This window comes from Acinonyx jubatus, chromosome E1, assembly GCF_027475565.1.
Source record: "Acinonyx jubatus isolate Ajub_Pintada_27869175 chromosome E1, VMU_Ajub_asm_v1.0, whole genome shotgun sequence".
NCBI classification, from domain to species: domain Eukaryota; kingdom Metazoa; phylum Chordata; class Mammalia; order Carnivora; family Felidae; genus Acinonyx; species Acinonyx jubatus.
The window spans coordinates 22,498,035-22,517,763 of record NC_069397.1 but is presented as its reverse complement, the minus strand read 5'-3'; the positions used below and the strand labels follow the sequence as shown (position 1 = coordinate 22,517,763).

At 39.4% G+C, this 19,729-nt stretch overlaps 1 protein-coding gene across 4 annotated transcripts in view; it reads right to left on the bottom strand.

The window, feature by feature from the left end:
- The window catches only part of AP2B1 (adaptor related protein complex 2 subunit beta 1), a 126,395-nt gene that overhangs the window by 18,739 nt on the left and 87,927 nt on the right, over nt 1–19,729 (bottom strand). For all 4 annotated transcript variants that reach the window (XM_015078452.3, XM_015078454.3, XM_015078453.3 and 1 more), the window contains one exon: nt 16,713–16,842. In XM_015078452.3, the coding sequence (XP_014933938.1) occupies nt 16,713–16,842 (130 nt within the window). The remainder of the gene's footprint in view (nt 1–16,712; nt 16,843–19,729) is intronic.

The following is a 19,729-nucleotide window of genomic DNA, read 5'->3' as shown; positions in this document are numbered from 1 at the left end:
ATTAAGGGCTCAAACTCAAGAACCGTGAGATCATGACCTGAGCAAAGTCCGATGCTTAACCAACTGAGCCACCCAGGTGTCTGAATACCTATTTAATCTGAAGATTCAGTTCAAGTTTAAGATTTCTCAGGAAAACTCTAATCCCTCTCCACACACCCAGTGCATACACTTCCACCATAACATAACAGTTTACATCTGCCTCCCTCATAATATAATGAGCTCCTTGAGGGCAGGGACTCTATCATTGACATGCCCACAGCTCAATAAACATTTGTTGGATGAAATTAAGGGGAAGATGTTGAGCAAATGGAATGAAACATTCATTTCCCAACCTTTTCTACCTCTATTATCATCTGTATGCCTAACATAATCCCATTAACATCTATTGTTAGGTATACTGGTACTCAGTGAGGCAGGGACAGGTGGATGATAGATAAAAGCTCTTTTTGTTTTTGTTTGAAATCACTGAGCTAGAAGAACATCTATATGCTAAGAATAATAACATAGGGAGTAAATCACAACCCAAATACTAGATTCTCCAAGGATGACATGCCAATCACTCTTTAGGCATTGAGGCCAAAAAGAATCAAGGCAAAAACAGTATGAAGCCAGCTCAGTTCCAATCCGGATGGCAGCTACTCTTAAACAGAACCTTAAAGAGGATAATACTGATTGCTTTAGAGAGCTTTCTTATTTTGAAATTCACCATCCCAACATATACAGGATAGGAAGGCATAATCCTGACAAGCTGAAGAACTACTTTCCGAGAGCTTTAATATCAATACCTAGCTTGCGTATGGGAAATCAGTTACAACATATATATCCCAACTGCCTTAGTATCTTTACTTGGATAACTAATTATCTCAAACTGAACATGTCTAAAACCAATTTCTTGATCTCCCCTCCCCATCCCTAAACAGTAAATAGAAATACCACAAAGCCTTCTAATAGTCTCCCTGTTTCTGCACCTGCCTCCTCCACCCCCTGTAACACCCCAGTCTATTCTCAACACAGCAGCCACAGAGTTCTTAAAATGTGGGTCAGCTCATAAATACCTCTCTGCTCAAACCTCCAATGACTTCCCATCTCACTAAGAATAAAAACCAAAGTTACGAATGCCTATAATCTGATGCCTATTACCTCTCTGATATTATGTGCTGTGACTCTCTCCTTGCTAGCTCCATGTCAGCCACAGGGGCCTGCTGTTTTCTCTGGCACAGAACAGGCACTCTCCTATCTTATGGCTTTGTGCATTTGCTGTATCTTCTGTCTGGAATTCTCTTCCTCCAAAAATCTGCATGGCTTATTCCCGCCTCCTTTAGGTCTTTGCTTTAATCAAATATTATCTTTCCACGTAGGTCTTCCACGATCAATGTATTTATAAAATTACACCACCAAGGTGTAATTACACCACCCCAGGACTGCCTATCCCAATCTCTGCTTTATTTTTCTCCAATGCCTTCATCTGACATACTATTTTACTTATTTGTTGGTTTACTCACTGCCTGTCCCCGTGCCACACATACCCCGCCCTGCAGCAGAATGGAAATGCTATGAGAGGAGGGGTTTTGTCTTATTTACGAAACTGTTCTGTTTCTAGAACAGTGACTGGTACAGAGTGAGTACTCAATAAGAATACCAACTGTAAAATGTACTACTCAAAGTACCTGAAAACCATTTAGGTTTAGACAAGATATAAACTTGGTCTAAAGTTTCCAAAAGGACAGTACTTCTCAAGTTTTTTATATTGTATTTCCCTTAACAGAAGAGGAAAGTATGGACATATATACCAGGGTGGAAGTAGAAGGAAGGGTCAGGATTGGGGGTAGATGATGAAGTAGCCCATCATAAGAACAAAATTTCTCTGAAGTTCCACACTATTCCATAATGCATCTGTATGTTTTAATATGAAAATGTGTTTTCTCCCTTTACTTTTGAGTAAAACTGATGCTCCAGAAAATGTCCCATGTGTATTCTTCACTTCAAGTACCTCCTAGCAGTGTGTTTAAAAATTGTGGATCATGACCAAATGATGCTTCTTAAGATTAAGATAGTGGGTTGAAACTTGTATAAAATAATAAAACAGGGGTGCCTGGATGGCTCAGTCAGTTAAATGTTAGACTCTTGATTTAAGCTCAGGTCATGATTCACAGTTGTGAGATCGAGCCCCGTGTCAGTCTCTGCACTGAGCATGGAGCCTGCCTGAGATTGAGTCTCTCTCTCTCTCCCTCTCTGCCCCTCCTCCGCTCACACGCTGGCTTTCTCTCTCAAAATAAAAATTTATCTAAAATAAATTAAAAAATAAAACAGGATGGAAAATATTATAGTGCATCTTATGAACAGTTTCCCAAAACTGTTTTGGTTTTACGTATGCAGTGTGTGTGTGTGTGTGTGTGTGTGTGTGTGTACAGAAACTGTATTTCTTACTGTAAGTGTCAGTCAAAAAAGTATAAAAGCCATGAATACTCACACGCTATGTAAAAAGCAAGCAGTGAGGAAATGGATTCAACGGACAAAGGAACAGAGTGCATACCTCAAGCTGCTCTGAGGATGCCTAAAGCAGATCACAGATGGCACCAAAGAGCAGATTACCTAATCTTCTGTGCCTCTGCCCTGTCACGTGCAGCGTGTGACCATAACAATATCAACTTGCCTTTCAGGGACATCAACAGGAGGAGCAAAAAGAAATGATTATGAGGCAGTTGGAAAACACAAAAGCGGGCTATAAATGTTTAATAATGATTTTCAAAAGTTACTTTCAGTGAAAGTGCAGCCTGTCAGCTTCGGCCTGTAAGTAGCAATTAGTTTCCTTCCATAGTATAGGAAGCCTGCTGCGGTAGCTGAAGCCTCTTTATGGTGCACAGCTGGAGACAAGCAGGCTAAATTAATATTCTAACCTCGTTCCAGTGTACTCAAAAGTACTATAAAAAGGTACGAGATGAACTCAGTCTGAACTCTGGTAAATGCAGCCTCTCACCAGAGATAACTGCAGGAGGCAGGGCCACAAGAAAAACCCAGGCAAGTGGCACACAGCTCACCTCTGAAGAGTAGATCATCTACTCTTTCATGACGTCACTTGTGACCTTTCCAAGTCTCTGAAGAATATTTTTTTTTCTTTCATTCCTCCTCTCCATTTAGATTTTGGAAAGAGTATTTGCAGGCTGGTCCAAGCTAGGACCAGGCAGTGACGCCAACCATCTCCAGTTCTCTGAGGAATGATGATTCAGATGTGTTTTAAGTGCCACACCACCTAGTCAACAGATCCTGAGGGAATGGCTCTGAGTGACAGGTTTTTAATGGCACATACTCCAACTGTGTGATGTATGTCATCTGAGACTCAATCTGCTAGCTGCTGGACTTCCCACCTGTACTTCTGCATCTCTGGTCAATGCCCCCCAAATATCTACCATCTGTAGTATAAAATATGGTCTTCCATTTCAAATCCTGTGGACCAATAAGTTGAGAATCCTGAGAAATTGAAGTTTAAAGTTTAAAAGAAATTACAGCTAAAAACAGAGCAGAAGTAATCACGAAACCTGCCACCGAAAGTGTCAATTTACTTTCCTTCTGATGCTAATCATATTTGAACTTGACCAGCATCTTTAGTTTACTTCCAAGACTGAGATTCCAATCTTGTTGGAATCTCTATATATTCTTTCTCACTCCACCAACAAATCAGATGGGATTACATAGCAGCCGAGAAGCCCTCGAATGGTACCAACCTGCTGCCTATCGTAGATAAAAGCCAGACTTGTTCACTCTCAAACAGTTAGGATTTTCTCATTGTTAAGAGTGCGTGGACAGTGGGACTCTGTACAGAGAAAATTCGACAGGTTCCCCTCCTCCTGATATAAGCAGTGGCTCCATGTCTGTAATTTACTCCTGGGCAACAACATGGCACTTCAGCATTTGAAGGTTCCATGACCAAAGAGCTCTTAGAAGGGAAAGGAAAGCTCTGAACAGACCCCCAGATGATCTCTTAAACTGTAAACCCTCTTCTATAAGAGCATTATAATCACTGGGTTTTAGAAAGGCAAGGAGATCCTAGAGCCAAGCTCTCTTAGTAGGCCGTTTTGAGAGGAGGTAAAAAGAAACCAAAAGGACCCTGACTCCTCCTATGGTCCCCATCCTGTCATGAGATCTGCTTAATTTCCATCTCAAAAAACTCCCAAAGAGTTTATACCACGAATTAGAATGCAGGCCAACTTAATATCTCTAGAACACCAAAGAGAAGGTTAAGATTGTAAAGTGGCATGTGGGGCGCCTGGGTGGCTCTGTCAGTGGAGTGTCTGACTCTTGATTTCGGCTCAGGTCATAATCTCGTGGTCATGAGATTGAGGCCTGGGTCAGGCTCACACTGGGTGTGCAGCCTGCTTGGGATTCTCTCTCTCTCCCTCCCTCTCTCTGCCCCTCAAAATAAATTAAAAAAAAAAAAGAGAAGAGAAGAGAAGAGAAAAGAAAAGAAAAGAAAAGAAAGAAAGAAAGAAAGAAAGAAAAGATAGATAGATTGATTGTAAAGTGGTATGGATAGATCGTGAGTTCATGACCTGAGCTAAACTCAGGAGTCCCATGCTCAACTGAGCCACCCCTAACCACCCCTAGACTGTTTTGAGTATTTGAATAAATTGTTACCTTGCAAAGAATTGAGCAATGAGATACAATGAATATCCACTGGCAAAAGATAATCATTTTCCGCTCTTAAAATTTGTCTCCTTCTAGCTTTGTGTCTATCACAATTATGAAAAAGACAGGCTTCTTTCTGGTCTTACAGTAAAAAGGGAATTGCTCAGCTCTAATTCTTACCAGGCATCCAAATGATTTTGGTTTTCTCTGAGGCTCTAAGACACTTACAGAGCACCCTTGAGCCTCCAAAGTTACTCTGAAAATATTATCCAAAATAGTCTTAGGCAATTAGGATAACAGTTTAATAAATAGTCACGTAGTGGCAATTTATTTTAAAGTGGCACACAGACATAGGTTAGCAACAGAAAACGTTCTCCAAATATTTGAATAGAAATACGTTCTATTTTCCTAGTTATCTCCAACCTTGGAATTGGGGTCCATTAATGTGCTGTGATTTTGCCCTTTCAAATATTGATGAACAGAGTAAAGAAGCAATAGCTTCTAATGTTTGCTTTGCCTACTTGGAAGAAAATGAATTTGTACTCGTAGTCCTCTGATTAAAACTGAAAGGTGTCCCAGATGCAGTCAATGAGGAAAGGCAGGGCTAGATCACACAGGGCCCTAGAGACAACTGCTGGGCTTTTGGCTTTTCTGCTTAGAAAAAAATATCAACACAAGTTCTTTCAGACAGGCGATGTATACCTGAGCAGAACAGGGCAATGGTATAGCAAAAATTAAGCCGCTATTGAAACTCTGATAGGACCACACCTATATGGAGAAGGTCACTGGAGAGGGCAGCTGTGCACAAGGAACCTGGATAAGGGAAAATAATGCTAAGATACACTGAAGCTCTGGTAGCTTCCTCGTTTTTTTTTTAAAGCTTATTTATTTTTGAGGTGGGGGGAGGGAGGCACAGAGAGACAGGGGGACAGAAGATCCAAAGAGGGCTCCATGCTGACAGCAGAGACTGATGCGGGGCTTGAACTTGGCGAACCATGAGATCATGACCTGAGTTGAATTCAGGACATTCAACCGACTGAACCACCCAGGTGCTCCCTAGCTTCCTTATTTTAAAGAAGTTTTAGATGTCAGGCAAAATAAATCAGAAACTTACAGCAAATGTGTACGTGATCTCTTCCTGCCAACACAGAACTCACCTGCCATACCATACTGACCAATCTGGTTACTATCCAGAAACCTCTATTACAAACCCCAAATTCTCTCTTCCTCCAGCAGTCTACAACAGAATGACTCTATACAGTTTCAGTTGCCAGAAACAGCTAGCAACATTCTCACAGGCCTTTCAGCCTGCCTGACAGCTCCCCAAATCCTAAAGTCTTACCTTAAACAGATTCTGCCAGATCTATATAGGTTCTAGGCACCCATCTCTCTCCCTCCTTTGTTTGCTAGGTCTAGCTGATGTGACCTTGGTTGTAGCTGTCGCATCTCGGAATACTATTTGCTGTAACAGCATGAACTGTTTGCTATGTAGGGCTTACTGTTAAATTTAAAAAATACATTTAATACATATTGTACTGAATCACAAAATGGTGAAAACAGGACTAGTAAACCACCAGTTAAAGTGATTAGATATTCCACACCCCAGTCTGATATGTCATAAGACAGAAGACCCAATGGAAATGCACAGACCTCAATGAATGAACATTACTCATTAAAAAAAATTTTTTTTTTAATGTTTATCTACTTTATTGAGAGAGAGAGAGAGAGAGAGAGAGAGAATGAGTGGGGGAGGAGCAGAGAGAGAAAGGGAGACACAGAATTCAAAGCAGGCTCCAGGCTCTGAGCTGTCAGCACAGAGCCCCATGTGGGGCTCTAAACCACGGATTGTGAGATCATGACCTGAGCTGAAGTCGGATGTTCAACTCATTGAGCCACGCAGGAGCCCCGAACATTACTCAGTTTTAAATCTTGGGGTAAAAGTGATCTAGAATGAAACTAGGTTCTAGATAATAAACATACAGTCTCAGATTAGTTAGCAGCAAGTCAGAAATCAAAGGGGTTCACAGGTGTGCATATGTTCTGCCCGGTATATTATCTAATCTTAACATGGACAAAAGGAGGGCATATAGTTTTCAAGATGACTGGACACATGGACAGGCCGCCATGCACAGATGCTGGCTCTGAGCAGTTTTACTGGGGAAACAGGTCACACATAGAAGGACAGAAATTATTGTGAAGGCATGAGCTATGGAATTGAGAAGTTTTGTGCTTTCAGCCTTCCAACTCCTTTAATGGCTTCTGGAAAGGAATGTTACCAAACCAAGGACCACCATTTATTCACACACTTTCCAAAGATGGTTAAATACTATTTCCCTTGGTCTCCAAACTGTAACTGATTCTAAGTACATTCACCAGTGTCTCTATTTCTAACCAATTTTTTCTACTTAAAATTAGAAGAATAAAACTGGCATCTACTTGCAGTGCACACAAATAAATGTCCTTCCATAAATTTAGGCTTTCCTCAAGTGGACTGAAAGGGAAATGAGTTCAGACTGACAGATTTTCAGGCCCTATGAACCTTGATTCAGACAGAAACTTGTTCTATAAAACCACAAGCTGCAGAACTAGGATCTACAGAAAGAATTTAAAGGAAGACATGTTTTAGTCAATATAAATAACTTTCTAACTTAAGATGGAATGGGCCATTCTAGGGTAGTAAATCACTACTAGTATTCATGTAGATGTTGAGATACCATTACTGCTAATATAGGGTAAACTCCATCAGAAATAGAGTTTGAAGTTTTATTTTCAAGGTACATGGACCTCAATACCATGAAGCCAATGCTTAACTCCTACATAAAAATTGTAAATAAAGCAAATTCTTTTATCTCAATGAACATGATGTTACGGCAAAATATAAGAGAGTAAATATGAATGAGGGCAGGATATGGCTCTTGAGTGGGCTTCAATCCAGCTCAGAAAAATCAGAGTAAACTCTCTTTAATTCCAACCCACAACGTACTGTATGGCTTTGCATAAATTATCAGCCATAATGAGAACATAGGGACTAGAAAGAGGTGCCTACTTTTTACTCAGAATTCAAAGTCCCCTACTGCATAAAGATCACATTGTTAAATCTACTTTCTAATTATTTATCAAACCAAAGCCACAAAATTGATTCCATTTTTCATCATCAACTCCTAACTTACCATCATGATATAAAGATGGCTGGGATTTTAATAGATGAAAACCCACAAATCATTTTTATTACCACTTTAGAACTACCTTATGAAATTCATTTTTTGCTGAAGATCTGCAGCATGGGCTTCAGCTACTTGAGTAATCTGATCTGAGAGACCCTTCTTTATGAGGAACTAGGTCACAAGCTTGGGTGTTTTCAGAACTGAATTCTGAATTTCAGGAACAACCGTGTCCTGCCACTTATGCCAGATTTATGATGCATTGGACCACCTCTGCTTATCTGGGTACAGAATTCCTGGCTACTGCTTATGGGTGGTTATTCAAGCAGGGCAGTTGCTATTAATAAGTATATCCTAAAAGGGAGTCCCATAAGCCAGTTGTTGAGTGCTGATTATTATAGAAAGACAAAAGATATTGCCTAGTAGAGTCAAGGTACATGGACCAAGGTACATGATTATCTTGATGAAAAGGATAAGGAGTATTCTCAGTAAGGATAACCTAGTAAAAAAGCAATATCTAGTATGTAAGATAGTCTAATTTCTCAGATGAGACATGAAAAATGAATCAAATTTGAAGCAGCAAAGAGGCACCTGGGTGACTCAGTCAGTTAAGCATCCGACTTTGGCTCAGGTCATGATCTCACGGTTTGTGAGTTTGACACCCGTGTTGGGCTCTGTGCTGACAGCTCAGAGCCTGGAGCCTGCTTCGGATTCTGTGTCTTCCTCTCTCTCTGTTCCTCCCCTGCTTGCACTCTGTCTCTCTCAAAAATAAATAAAGATTAGAAAAAAAAATTGAAGCAGCAATCACAGAAAGTAATTTTCTCTTCTCTTTGGTAGTAAAATGTTTTCATCTTTCATAACCAAGACTCCATGACCTACATATTGTTAATGGAACATTTCAGGTTCCGTCCTGTCTACAGAGGTTATTTTCAGCATTGGATCTATCTGTCCGGCCTGGGAACCTCTTATAGTTCCCATAAAATCCACCACTTCAAGGACTCAACAGCTATTCAAGCAGCATGTAGTCCCATAAAAGCAATCAGCGTGCAGAGTCCTCAATTGTGGATCCTGGAAGACCAAAGAAGTTTTTTAACACTGAACTTGTTTGGCTTGCACGATAGTCAAGAAAAATCAGCAAATGCCAAGCTGGTTAGCTTCATTTGATGGAAGCTGCTGAAAAGGTCTTCCATTTGGAAGCATTTACCAGTTTTTTTGGTACAATAGCTACAGCTATGGGTTTTCTGAGTGTGAACTGACATATGTAAGCCATGAAATATCAGGGACAGGCACCATCTGCAACTGATTGTCTCACAGGCTGGAACTGCAATGTAGGAGTAGCAAGGGACAGAATTTTCTCAGGGCCATACACTGGCGCAAAAAAAAAAAAAACCAAAAAAAAAAACAAAAAAACAACCCTTTTGGCTGACAAAGATCTTAAAGATATGAATAAATAGGACTGTAAGATTGTGTTCTCTGGAGCTAGGATCTTCAGCACATTCTCCCCTAATCACTCCAAGGGTAAAATGGATAGAAGTTGTTTTAGAAGAGACATTCAAAGAAAAAAAACCAGAGACATTTTCCCTAATTAGTATTCATTCTGCTATCAAACAATGCTCATGTAGGGTTTAAAAGCAATAGGTTGATAACAAAAACCATATATAGGTTTACCTCCAAGGCTCCTAATTGTAACTACTATAGAAAGAAGAATTTTTATAAAGGTGTTATCAGACTTTCAGGTAAAGACAACAGACTGAAAATTACAAATTTTCTTTCTCCTGGAAGAAATTCTGTCATAATTAAAGAAAAAAAATTAAAGGTATAAATTATAAAGACTGGGGAGCAATAAAATCTCGGTAGTGTAAAATACATGCATTAGCAACACCACCACAGAATTCTCAAAGGCTCAGGACTGGCAACACCTCTAGAAATGTATGGAGGGGACTGTGGATAGACGGTGTTAAAAGAAACAGGCTTAAGGTGCTGTTGGGAGTCTGACATCCCCACCACCATTCTAAGCTACCTTAGGCCCTCAACCCTTGCGAAAAACTAAAGATTAATTCTTTAATAGGGGTGATGAATTCAGCGCATTTATGTATAATGAATGCTGAGACTCTTCAGCCATCTTTCCTAATTTAGCTTCCAGAATGCTGGCAGAAAGCCTTTATATTCTAGACAAGAGAGTCAAAGATAATTTCTGGAAGAATTAAGCCAGCCCAAGAAAAAAGATGTGGAAGTACTGACATAGAGGATTCCAGCTGCCCTCAGTGATGAATAAACTGGTGGTCCAGCCTGGATCTCCTGGTTTAGAAAGCCATACTCTGATCCTCCTGTGGCCTCCCTGCAACCAATGGATAGAAAAATTCTCAGGACCAAAGAGATATGCGCAGATAGAACACACAGAATTTCCTGGCAGACAGACCCAACACTGTTTCCAGGGCCTGTATGAGAGACTTCTATCACTTTTGCTGAGGGTCAGTAAGCATACCCTTAGGCCCAAGGGATGGCCAAAGGGTAGAGATGGGATGAAGGAGGGTATGGTGTGAAACAGGCTTCTCCAGTTGTACTTCTGAGTGGACGAATGGGGAATTTTAGCCAAGAACCAAATGGAAATCCTAGAATTAAAAAGTATGTTATCTGAGAAGAAAATTATACTGCATGAAGTAATAGAAGATTGTAGCCTACAGAAGAAAGAGTCAGTAGACTTGAAAACAGATCAATAGGAATTATTCAATCTGAAGAACAGAGAAAAATGATAAAAAGAACAGCCTCAATGATTTGAGGGACGATATTAAGTGGTCTAACATTTGTATAGCTGGAGTGCCAGAGGGAGGAGACACACAATGGGGCAGGAAAACTTTGAAGAAATGATGGCAAATTTGGGAGAAACAATCAACTTACAGACCCAAGACAATCAATTAACCCCTAACCAGATAAATATAAGGAAAACACTTAGGTACGTAATGGTTGAAATGTGGCTAATCCATCTGAGGAAATGAAAATTTTATTTTATTTTATTTCAATTTAAAAAGCCACATGTGGCTAGTGGCTACCTTACTGAACACTGTAGCTAAAGAGACTTATGAGAGGAGGGCCTGGGTAGCTTGGGATGGACTGGGTGGTTAAGCATCCAACTTCGGCTCAAGTCATGATCTCATGGCTTGTAAGTTGGAGCCCCGTGTCAGGCTCTGTGCTGACAGCTCAGAGCCTGGAGCCTGCTTCGGATTCTGTGTCTCCCTCACTCTCTGCCCCTACCCTGTTTGCTCTCCCCCTCTCTCAAAATAAGTACACATTAAAGAGAGTTATGAGATATCAAGCCATCATAATATGTGCACTTTACTGATTCAAACAAACAGTAATGAGAAAAACAAAAAGGTTAAGGTGCTGAGATAATTAGAAACCTGAACACTGGGTATTTGACGTTAAGGAATTCTTGTTAATTTTTTAATGTGAACAAGTTACTGTGGTTATATTTTTTAAAAAGAGACTCTTCTTTTTAAAGTTACATACTGAAATATTTACAGATGAAATGCTATGTCGATATTTTCTCAAAATAATATGGAGTAGGGCTGGGGATAGGGGTATAGATGAAACAATATTAACTGTGGATTGATAATTACTGAATGACAGGTATGGCATACATATCATTACACTATTCTGTTTACTTTTTTGTAATGTTAACAATTTTCCATAAAAAGTTTTTAGAAAGTAAAGCAAAATGAGAAAGAGATGGAAAATAGGAGGAGAAAACAGGGATTTTCCCTTAAGGGTCAACATCTAAATGGCAAGCAAATAATGGGAGATCTATAAAAGTTAAAAAACAAACAAACAAACAAACAAAAAACCACCCAGAATTTGGGCTTCAAGTTTCCACTTCGAAAAAGTCCAATGAGTACCTGGTACAATGGGTGAAAAGGGACTCATACCTCTTCAGGCACATCACTGTTAACTTTCAGAACATGACGGATAAAGAATAATACAAGTTGTCAATAAGAAACAACAGCGCAGAATTAGAATGGCATCACACTAGGAGGAAAGTGATTTGTAACCTAGAATGTTATACAGTAATTGTCAAAAAGTATAAAAACACCGTAAAACACGTGAAACTTTAAAACCTTTATTCTCCACGTACCATTCTCGGAAGCTACTGGAGGATGTTTTCCATCAAAATGAGGGAGTAAACAAAGAAAAGAAAAATACAGTAAGGAGACCCAACATAGAAGAGAGGTGAAGGCAATGAACTGTGGAATAGTGATGAAGGGAGTTCCCAGGATCACAGCCATGTTTCACACATAAAAGAAAACCAGTCCAGAATGGAGCAAGTCAGAAAACTCCAGAGGGGACCCTCAATAAAGTGAAAAGTGATAAACTGTGTTTGAAGGCTCTGACTTCATTGGAAGTTGGGACTGAATTATAGTTAAAAACACAAAAAACTGGGGCACCTGGTTGGCTCAGTCAGTTGAGTATCTGACTCCTGATTTTGGCTCAGGTCATGATCTCGAGGTTTGTGGGATCAAGCCCCACGCTGGAATCTGCTTTGCGCAGAGCCTACTTGGGATTCTCTCTCTCCCCCTCTCTCTCTGCCCCTCCCCTGCTCATGCACAGGCTCTCTCAAAATACATAAACTTAAAAATTAAGCAAACAAGAAGAGACAGGTATTAACAGGTAAGCATGCAACTAACTACTTATAAAAAGTTTTATGGAGAAAAAAATAATTATCCTTTATAGCTCTGCTCTGAAGTACAGCAATAATAATGTAAACACTGGGCTCTGATTAAAGCAAATTCTGAGCTAGCAGAATAGGAGGGAAAATAGAAGGAGAGGAAATTGGCATGAAGATAATGTCAGTGAGTGGGGAAAGATGTACAGGAACACCTAAAACGGAAAAATTCAGAAGTCACAATACAAGCATGTTATTCAGACATAGAGAAGTAAATGCAAAAGGTATCAACTGAAAGAGGCGAGAGGGATGGACTCTGTGGAAAGAGAAATTGGGGGTCATGTCGGGGCGAGAAGGCTGGAGACTGGGTTTTTCTTAATTAACTATAGAACCAGTTGACTCTTTAAACTGTTTTTATAACCCTGACAAAATTAAAACTTGAAAGAATGGTGCTACCAATGATCCCATAAGAGTTTATAGCCCAGTGGGAAGGGAAGCCAAGCAGCTGTGAGAACTCTGCAGCATCTGTGCAAAGACCAGAATGAATACATGTGACGCTGTAAGTCTATTGTCTTTTTGCAGACACTGACTTGAAGCAGTAGCCTGCCGGGTGTCAAGTTTGAAGAAGTATATTGGGAAAATGTTTCTAAGCAACTAACACAGATGAAATGAAGGTCAAGGATGTCAGAGAAGACTCATTTAGAAATAATTCATTTAGACATTTGCTAGTGTTTTGGTTTCATTTAAATAGAGGGAATCAAGTCTCTTTTTCTTTTTTTTTTTTAATTTTTTTTATATATTTATTTATTTTTGAGAGACAGAGTGAGACAAAGTGAGAGTGGGGGAGGGGCAGAGAGAGAGGGAGACACAGGATTGGAAACAGGCTCTAGGCTCTGAGCTGTCAGCACAGAGGCTGATGCGGGGCTTGAACCCACAGACCGTGAGATCATGACCAGAGCCGAAGTCAGACACCCAACCGACTGAGCCACCCACGCGCCCCAAGTCTCTTTTTCAAAGAATATAATTGTATGATATAAGTAAACTCAAAAGATCCCAGCAGAGGCAAGCTAAACTTTACTTTGTGTAATACTTATAAGTTGGATTCATGAAGGTTTTAACAACATCAGTGCAGTAGGAGACATTTTCTAGGCTCACACCTCTACTAGGTATTTAATTCTTGTCTCTAAGGTATAATCTATTTTACATTTTAGGAGGGAACAGTGTCTTTTCAACCTTTCAATAGTGTTTCAGACAGGCTGTAAGTAAGTAGTCTGATGAGCATTACAATGAAAAGTTTTTGTACTAAGTGCTACATTAAGTTCTGGCAGCTGGGTTTATTTGTCCTATATATTGATATCAAATCAGCCAAAATAGTTAAACCCACACTGCATTCAAAATTTCATTTCCTCCAACCCCAAACGTTTTTTCTTTCCGATTTTATAGTCTAAAGTGTAGAAAAGTACTAATTTTCCAACACGAGTTCTTGAATTTAAACACTTATGCAAATATAATGTTTAAATGTCAATCAATTTTTATCTGGCTTTATCCTAGATCTTCATGATCTAAATTTGTTGGAGTTAATACTGGATTCTTTTTGTTCATACTGGGACAAGGGCAGAATGGAAGCTGAAATCTACAGAAACCCACCCACCTTAAAACTAGCCATAACTTTCAACTCCCACCAGCAGACATACAATAGAGCTGCTCATAGGGAAAAAAGTTTTTCTCTTTTAAGTTTTTACTTATCTTCTCCACTGGGAAATGCCAATTAATGAGAAAACAGCGATAATTATGACATCCGTGAAGGAAGAGAACCATGGAGAAAACTCCAACAATAAGTACTTGACTACAGATGTAAGTTTTTTTCTTTTCTCCTAGAGAAAGCTGAGATGCTTTGTTATACTCTACTTAGATGGAAACTTTTTAAATGTTTGCTTCTTATAACTTCAGGTTTGCAAAAACAAATACTTATAAGTCCTAATCAACACTTTTGAGGGAGGGATTTGGACTAAGAATCAACTGCTCTTATGAGGGTTCGTTATTCCAGATGTTCATTTCACTGAATGAAAAATGGAAATACAAATAGGAAAGTAAACTGACATTCATTTCTTTATTGTTTCCTTTTTGTTCTAAGAGCAGAAAATTTGCCCTGGTTTCTATGACCCAAATTCCCTATCCTACTCCTAAAGTAAAGCATTCTTGCCGACTGTCCTCAAATATTATGCTGGAGGCTCTATGGGCCAACAGGAGGTTAGGTCTCAATGGAAAGGGAGCAGATGGAGATTTGGGTTAGTTCCTTACTTCAGGATTCTGTGCTGGAAAAGCCCCTTAACACACTGCTCTCGTCATAGTAACAGCCAGCTCCATCTGCACAGTAAGTCTTGTTTTGTTCTTCCAGTCTGAGCCAAGTTCTATCATGACTCACTCATCTTTGCTCTGAATCATTATACCCTTTGCTGAGAAAGAGGCATCAACTAACTGTGGCACTGAGGTAGTGAACCTGCGAACAGGCTTGGTGCGCTGGTATTTAAATTACAGAAGAACATGGGTTTTAACTCCAAGTAATTCTGCTGCTGGTGTCTCAGTAGTAGGTCTCACACTGGTGTTTCCAGAAACACTGAGCAATGCTATCTCACCTGTCCTGACTGGGAAGTGGAAGGTTGATGTTTTTCTTTCATCATTTCCAACATATTTTATATTTTTAGTCTCATCCAGACTATTCATTTCAAGTTCTTGGTGGAAGAGGAATACTTGTCCTCTGCTTTGTTGTGACTTCTGTCTCTCACAGTACACCTTTCCCTCTTTTTATGGTTCAATTTGTGAACTCATTGTCAACACAGTTTCTTTTCAGGTGGGAGTCCTGATGGCCCTGAAGTTTAGAGCTCTTGCAAAATGATTGCTTTGTATTTGCTTCTGCCAGGTACCCTGGGTTTCACCAGTCCTGGGCCAATGTTACATTCATTTATTGGTTTGGAGAACACTTCACCAAATAGCTTTTATATTTGGACTACACGCCTGTATATTACGCCATGTGTAGCAAAATACTGGGCCATGGATTTGTCGTAAGAGGGCACCCAGAACGCTGGTCAGAGAGATACTTTTCCATCACCTGCCTTAGTGGAAACACTTTTCCCAGTCCCCTTTCACTGAGGGAGTTCCCTTTCCAGGGTATCAGCTCTGTGCAGAGATCAGCTAGAGTTCCCCATCTCCAGTGGGCCCAACCAAGACTGTCTCTCTTGTCCTTGTGGGCATTTACAAATCCCCAACACCTAGGGCTTATATCTGTATTAATAACCCTTCAACAGTGCCACACTTTAGCTTACAAGCTTACTACTGTGCCTTCATGTTTCCTTAACTCCAGAAGGCTTATATTTCAAAGAGAAATTCAAAACAGATGAAAACTGAATGAAACTCTCAGCTAGTACTTAAGCATTCTAAAAAATTCAATATTTTCAAGATTGAGAGGCTCTTGTAGACCTGCTAAAGTTCTGAGCTTCTGTAAGATGCTACTTAGCATAGTTATGTGCTAATGGGGGGGGGGGGTGTCTTTAAATCCAGATAACTATATTTGGGTTGTGTGCTCAAAGATAACCTCTATATAAATCTCTACTGAAATTTTTTCTCATATAAATGACAAATTCACTACAAAAGTCTTAAGAAAAAAAGTTTGTAAATAAGATCTTAAGTTTCTAAATGTTTGTTGAGCAAAATAATGAATAACTTCCTATGTCAATGTAGGACTTTTTAAAAAAATCTGTTTTTATGTTTAAACTCCAGGGGCTCCTGAGTGGCTCAGTCAGTTGCGTGGCCGACTTCGGCTCAGGTCATGATCTCGCGGTCCGTGAGTTCGAGCCCCGCGTCGGGCTCTGTGCTGACAGCTCAGAGCCTGGAGCCTGTTTCAGATTCTGTGTCTCCCTCTCTCTGACCCTCCCCCATTCATGCTCTGTCTCTCTCTGTCTCAAAAATAAATAAACGTTAAAAAAAAAAAATTAAAAAAAAATAAAACAAAATAAACTCTATGCCCAATGTGGAGCTTGAACTCATGACCCCAAGATCAAGAGTTGCATGTTCTACTGACTGAGTCAGCCAGGCATTGCTCTGACGTGTTTTTCTTTTAAATAAAAAATAAAACTCTTCTCCATAGTTATTTCAAACCTGAATATTCCATGACCAAACCTAATATAAGGAAGAGAGAGGAGTTGTGTTATATATAAATAAAATAAAATTGGGAAGATAATCAAGTTCATCCCTGAGTGAAGTAAAACTCTAACCTGGAGGTTATTCAGAGGCTCCATTTTCATGACTGGGCCCAAGGTGTTGAGAGGCAGGGAGACATCAATGCTCTGGTTTGGCATCAGTGGTGTATGGATGGCCAGAGGAGTGCTGGGGATGACACCAAAGCTAGGAAAGAGAATGAAGAAATTCCAGAGGTTAACCAGGAGGCAGGATTTAGGCACATCTTTGGGTTCCAGTGGCTCTTTACTCCATATCAAGAAAACATATTTTTAATTTTTAAGTTTATTTATTTATTTGTTTTGAGAGAGAGAGAGAGAGAGAGACAGCAGGGGAGGGGCAGAGAGAATCCCAAGCAGGCTCCATGCTGTCAGCACAGAGCTTGATGTGGGGCTCAATCTCATGAATTATGAGGTCATGACCTGAGACAAAACCAACAGTCAGACACTTAACCAACTGAGCCACCCAGATGCCTTGAAAACATAATAAAAAAAAAAAAAATTAAATGGAAGGAATAGCAGGAACCAAGGTGCTCAATTCTAATTTCCTATAACACTGATTACATAACCCTTGTTTCCCATGAAATGGATTTGAGGAAGGAGAAAACATAAGTACAGAATTACTTTGTTAGTTTCTTATGTTTTCACACAACTAGAGGGACAGATTTAATAAGTCTCTGTTTCTCTTTTTTTTTTTAAATATTTTTTCTTAGATAATTCTTAGGGGAAAGAACACTTAAGATTATATAAAATAAATACAGAGCTTACATAGCTAACATCTTTCAAGAGTCACAGGATGGCAGAAGAAACACTCTGTTTTTCCTAAACTGTGCTTTAGAATATCAAAATGTAATAATAAAGTGATCCTGAGAATACACATCACTCATTTTGGTGTAACATTTGTAGATCAAAAAGCCATTCTGCTCTTATGATCTTGCTCTCATGGTCAGCAAACTCTGTCAAGAAAGCAGTATCAGGATAGAAACACGCCATCAGCCTAATCTTCTAAATGCTCTTCTTAGAAATGACATAGAAGAAACAAAGGAGGGAAAAATTCCTTACTAATCTACAGCTTCATCTTCTGCAAAATTAGAAGCTAGAGAAAACCTACAAATTCCCAATTATACTAAAGTGTGGCCAAAGCACACAAGATGAGCAGAACCAGTGAGAGAGAGAAAGGTGCAGTGCAAACGCACAACGAGTTCAGAGGCAACTAGTGGTAGGTAGCAGGCCTCACATACTGATGGGAAATACCCATTCTCAGAAGAGAACCCCCCCACCCCCATTCTGGTGCCAAGTGCTGTGAGTAGGCCAAAGATCAAACAGGAAACAACACAGAGGTGAGATGAAGAAAGAAGGTGGAATATCCCCAGTGGGGCCTGGAGGTGATAGAGCTCTTTTTTGAGCAACACCTTCAGGGGCACTTGGGTGGCTCAGCTGGTTGAGCTTCCTACTTTGGCTCAGGTCATGATCTCCAGGTTCGTGAGTTCGAGTCCCACACTGGGCTTGCTGCTGTCAGGGCAGAGCCTGCTTCAGATCCTCTGTCCCTTTCTCTCTCTCTCCCCCTTCCCTGCTCATGCTCTCTTCCTCAAAAATGAATAAACATTAAAAAAAAAAAAAAAAAAAAAAAAACACACTACCTTCTAAAGGGGAAACAGATACCTTAGAAGACAGAGGTAGAGACCAATAAGGAAATCTGTAGAGCTCAGGATTGAAATAAAAAGTATTCTTTAATAAAGTCAGGTTCTGAGAAGTAAAGGAGTTGTAGCCACACGGCAGTAAAGAGGGAGAGTCTCTGAGCAGCAAAGCCTAAAAAATGACCCTGGCTTATCTTCCTCATCTACAGGAGTCTCCTGCTAAGCTAGTCTTACAAGTTCCAACTCATTAAAAAAGGAGTATCAAAATGGTGTAAGCACAGCACACATTCAAAGACACTATTACATAAAAGTGGAAAAACAGCAGTACAAACTTCCTTATTGACAAACAAAACATACTTGAAAAGGATTTGCCGTAAAAACAATGGAAATTATGAAACATTTATACAGGAAGTTAAGGGGAAAATACACTTAATAAAGCAACTGCAGCTACCAAAGGAGGACACAACAGTGAAGGAAGCACCTGGGGAAGAGATGGCCAGACAGCAGGAGAAGGTAAAGGAGAGTCAATAAAACTCAGAAAAGAATAAAAAAAAGTATAACAAAGTTGCAAGATATGACTTCAATATACAAAAATCAATTCTACTTCTATATACCAGTAAGAAACAAATATTAAGATGAAAAGAATGCTATTTACGACATCAAAACCATGAAATACTTAAATCTGACAACAGATGTGCAAGAGGTATACATGAGAAATTATAAACAGTGCAGACAGACATTAAAGACGATCTAAGTAAATACATAAAGCAAGATGATGGATTAGAACTCAATACTGTTTGAAGTCAATTTTCTGCCAAATTGATCTGCATATTTACTGCACTCTCAATCAAAATCCCAGCAGGCAAAGGACCTAGAATAGCCAAAACGGTTTTGAAAAAGAACAAAGAGTTTATAGTATCTGATTTCAAGGGTTATTATGGAAAACAAAATTTACTTTGACTTTTACTTTTACACCATTAAAAATTATCTCAAAATGGATAACAGAAGTTAATGTAGAAGCTAAATCTAGAACATTTCTATGAAAAAAAAAAACAAACACAGAAAGAAACCACCTTTGTAACCATGGATCAGACAAAGATTTCTTAAAAACACAAAGAGTATAAGCAATAAAAAACTTTTGCTTTTTGAAAGACAGTTAAGAAAATAAAGCCACAAAAAGTATATGCAAGACATATATCTGATAAAGGACTTGTATCTAGAATATACAAAGAACTTATACTACTTGATAATAAAACAATTAAAAAAGAAAGATCTGAGCAGATATTTCACTAAAGAAGAATGGTCAATACGCTGATGAAAAAAACTGCTCAATATCATTAGTCATTAGGGGAATGAAAAAAAAAAATTTTTTTTTAAAGTAGGCTTCATGCCCAGCACAGAGCGCAACATGGGGCTTGA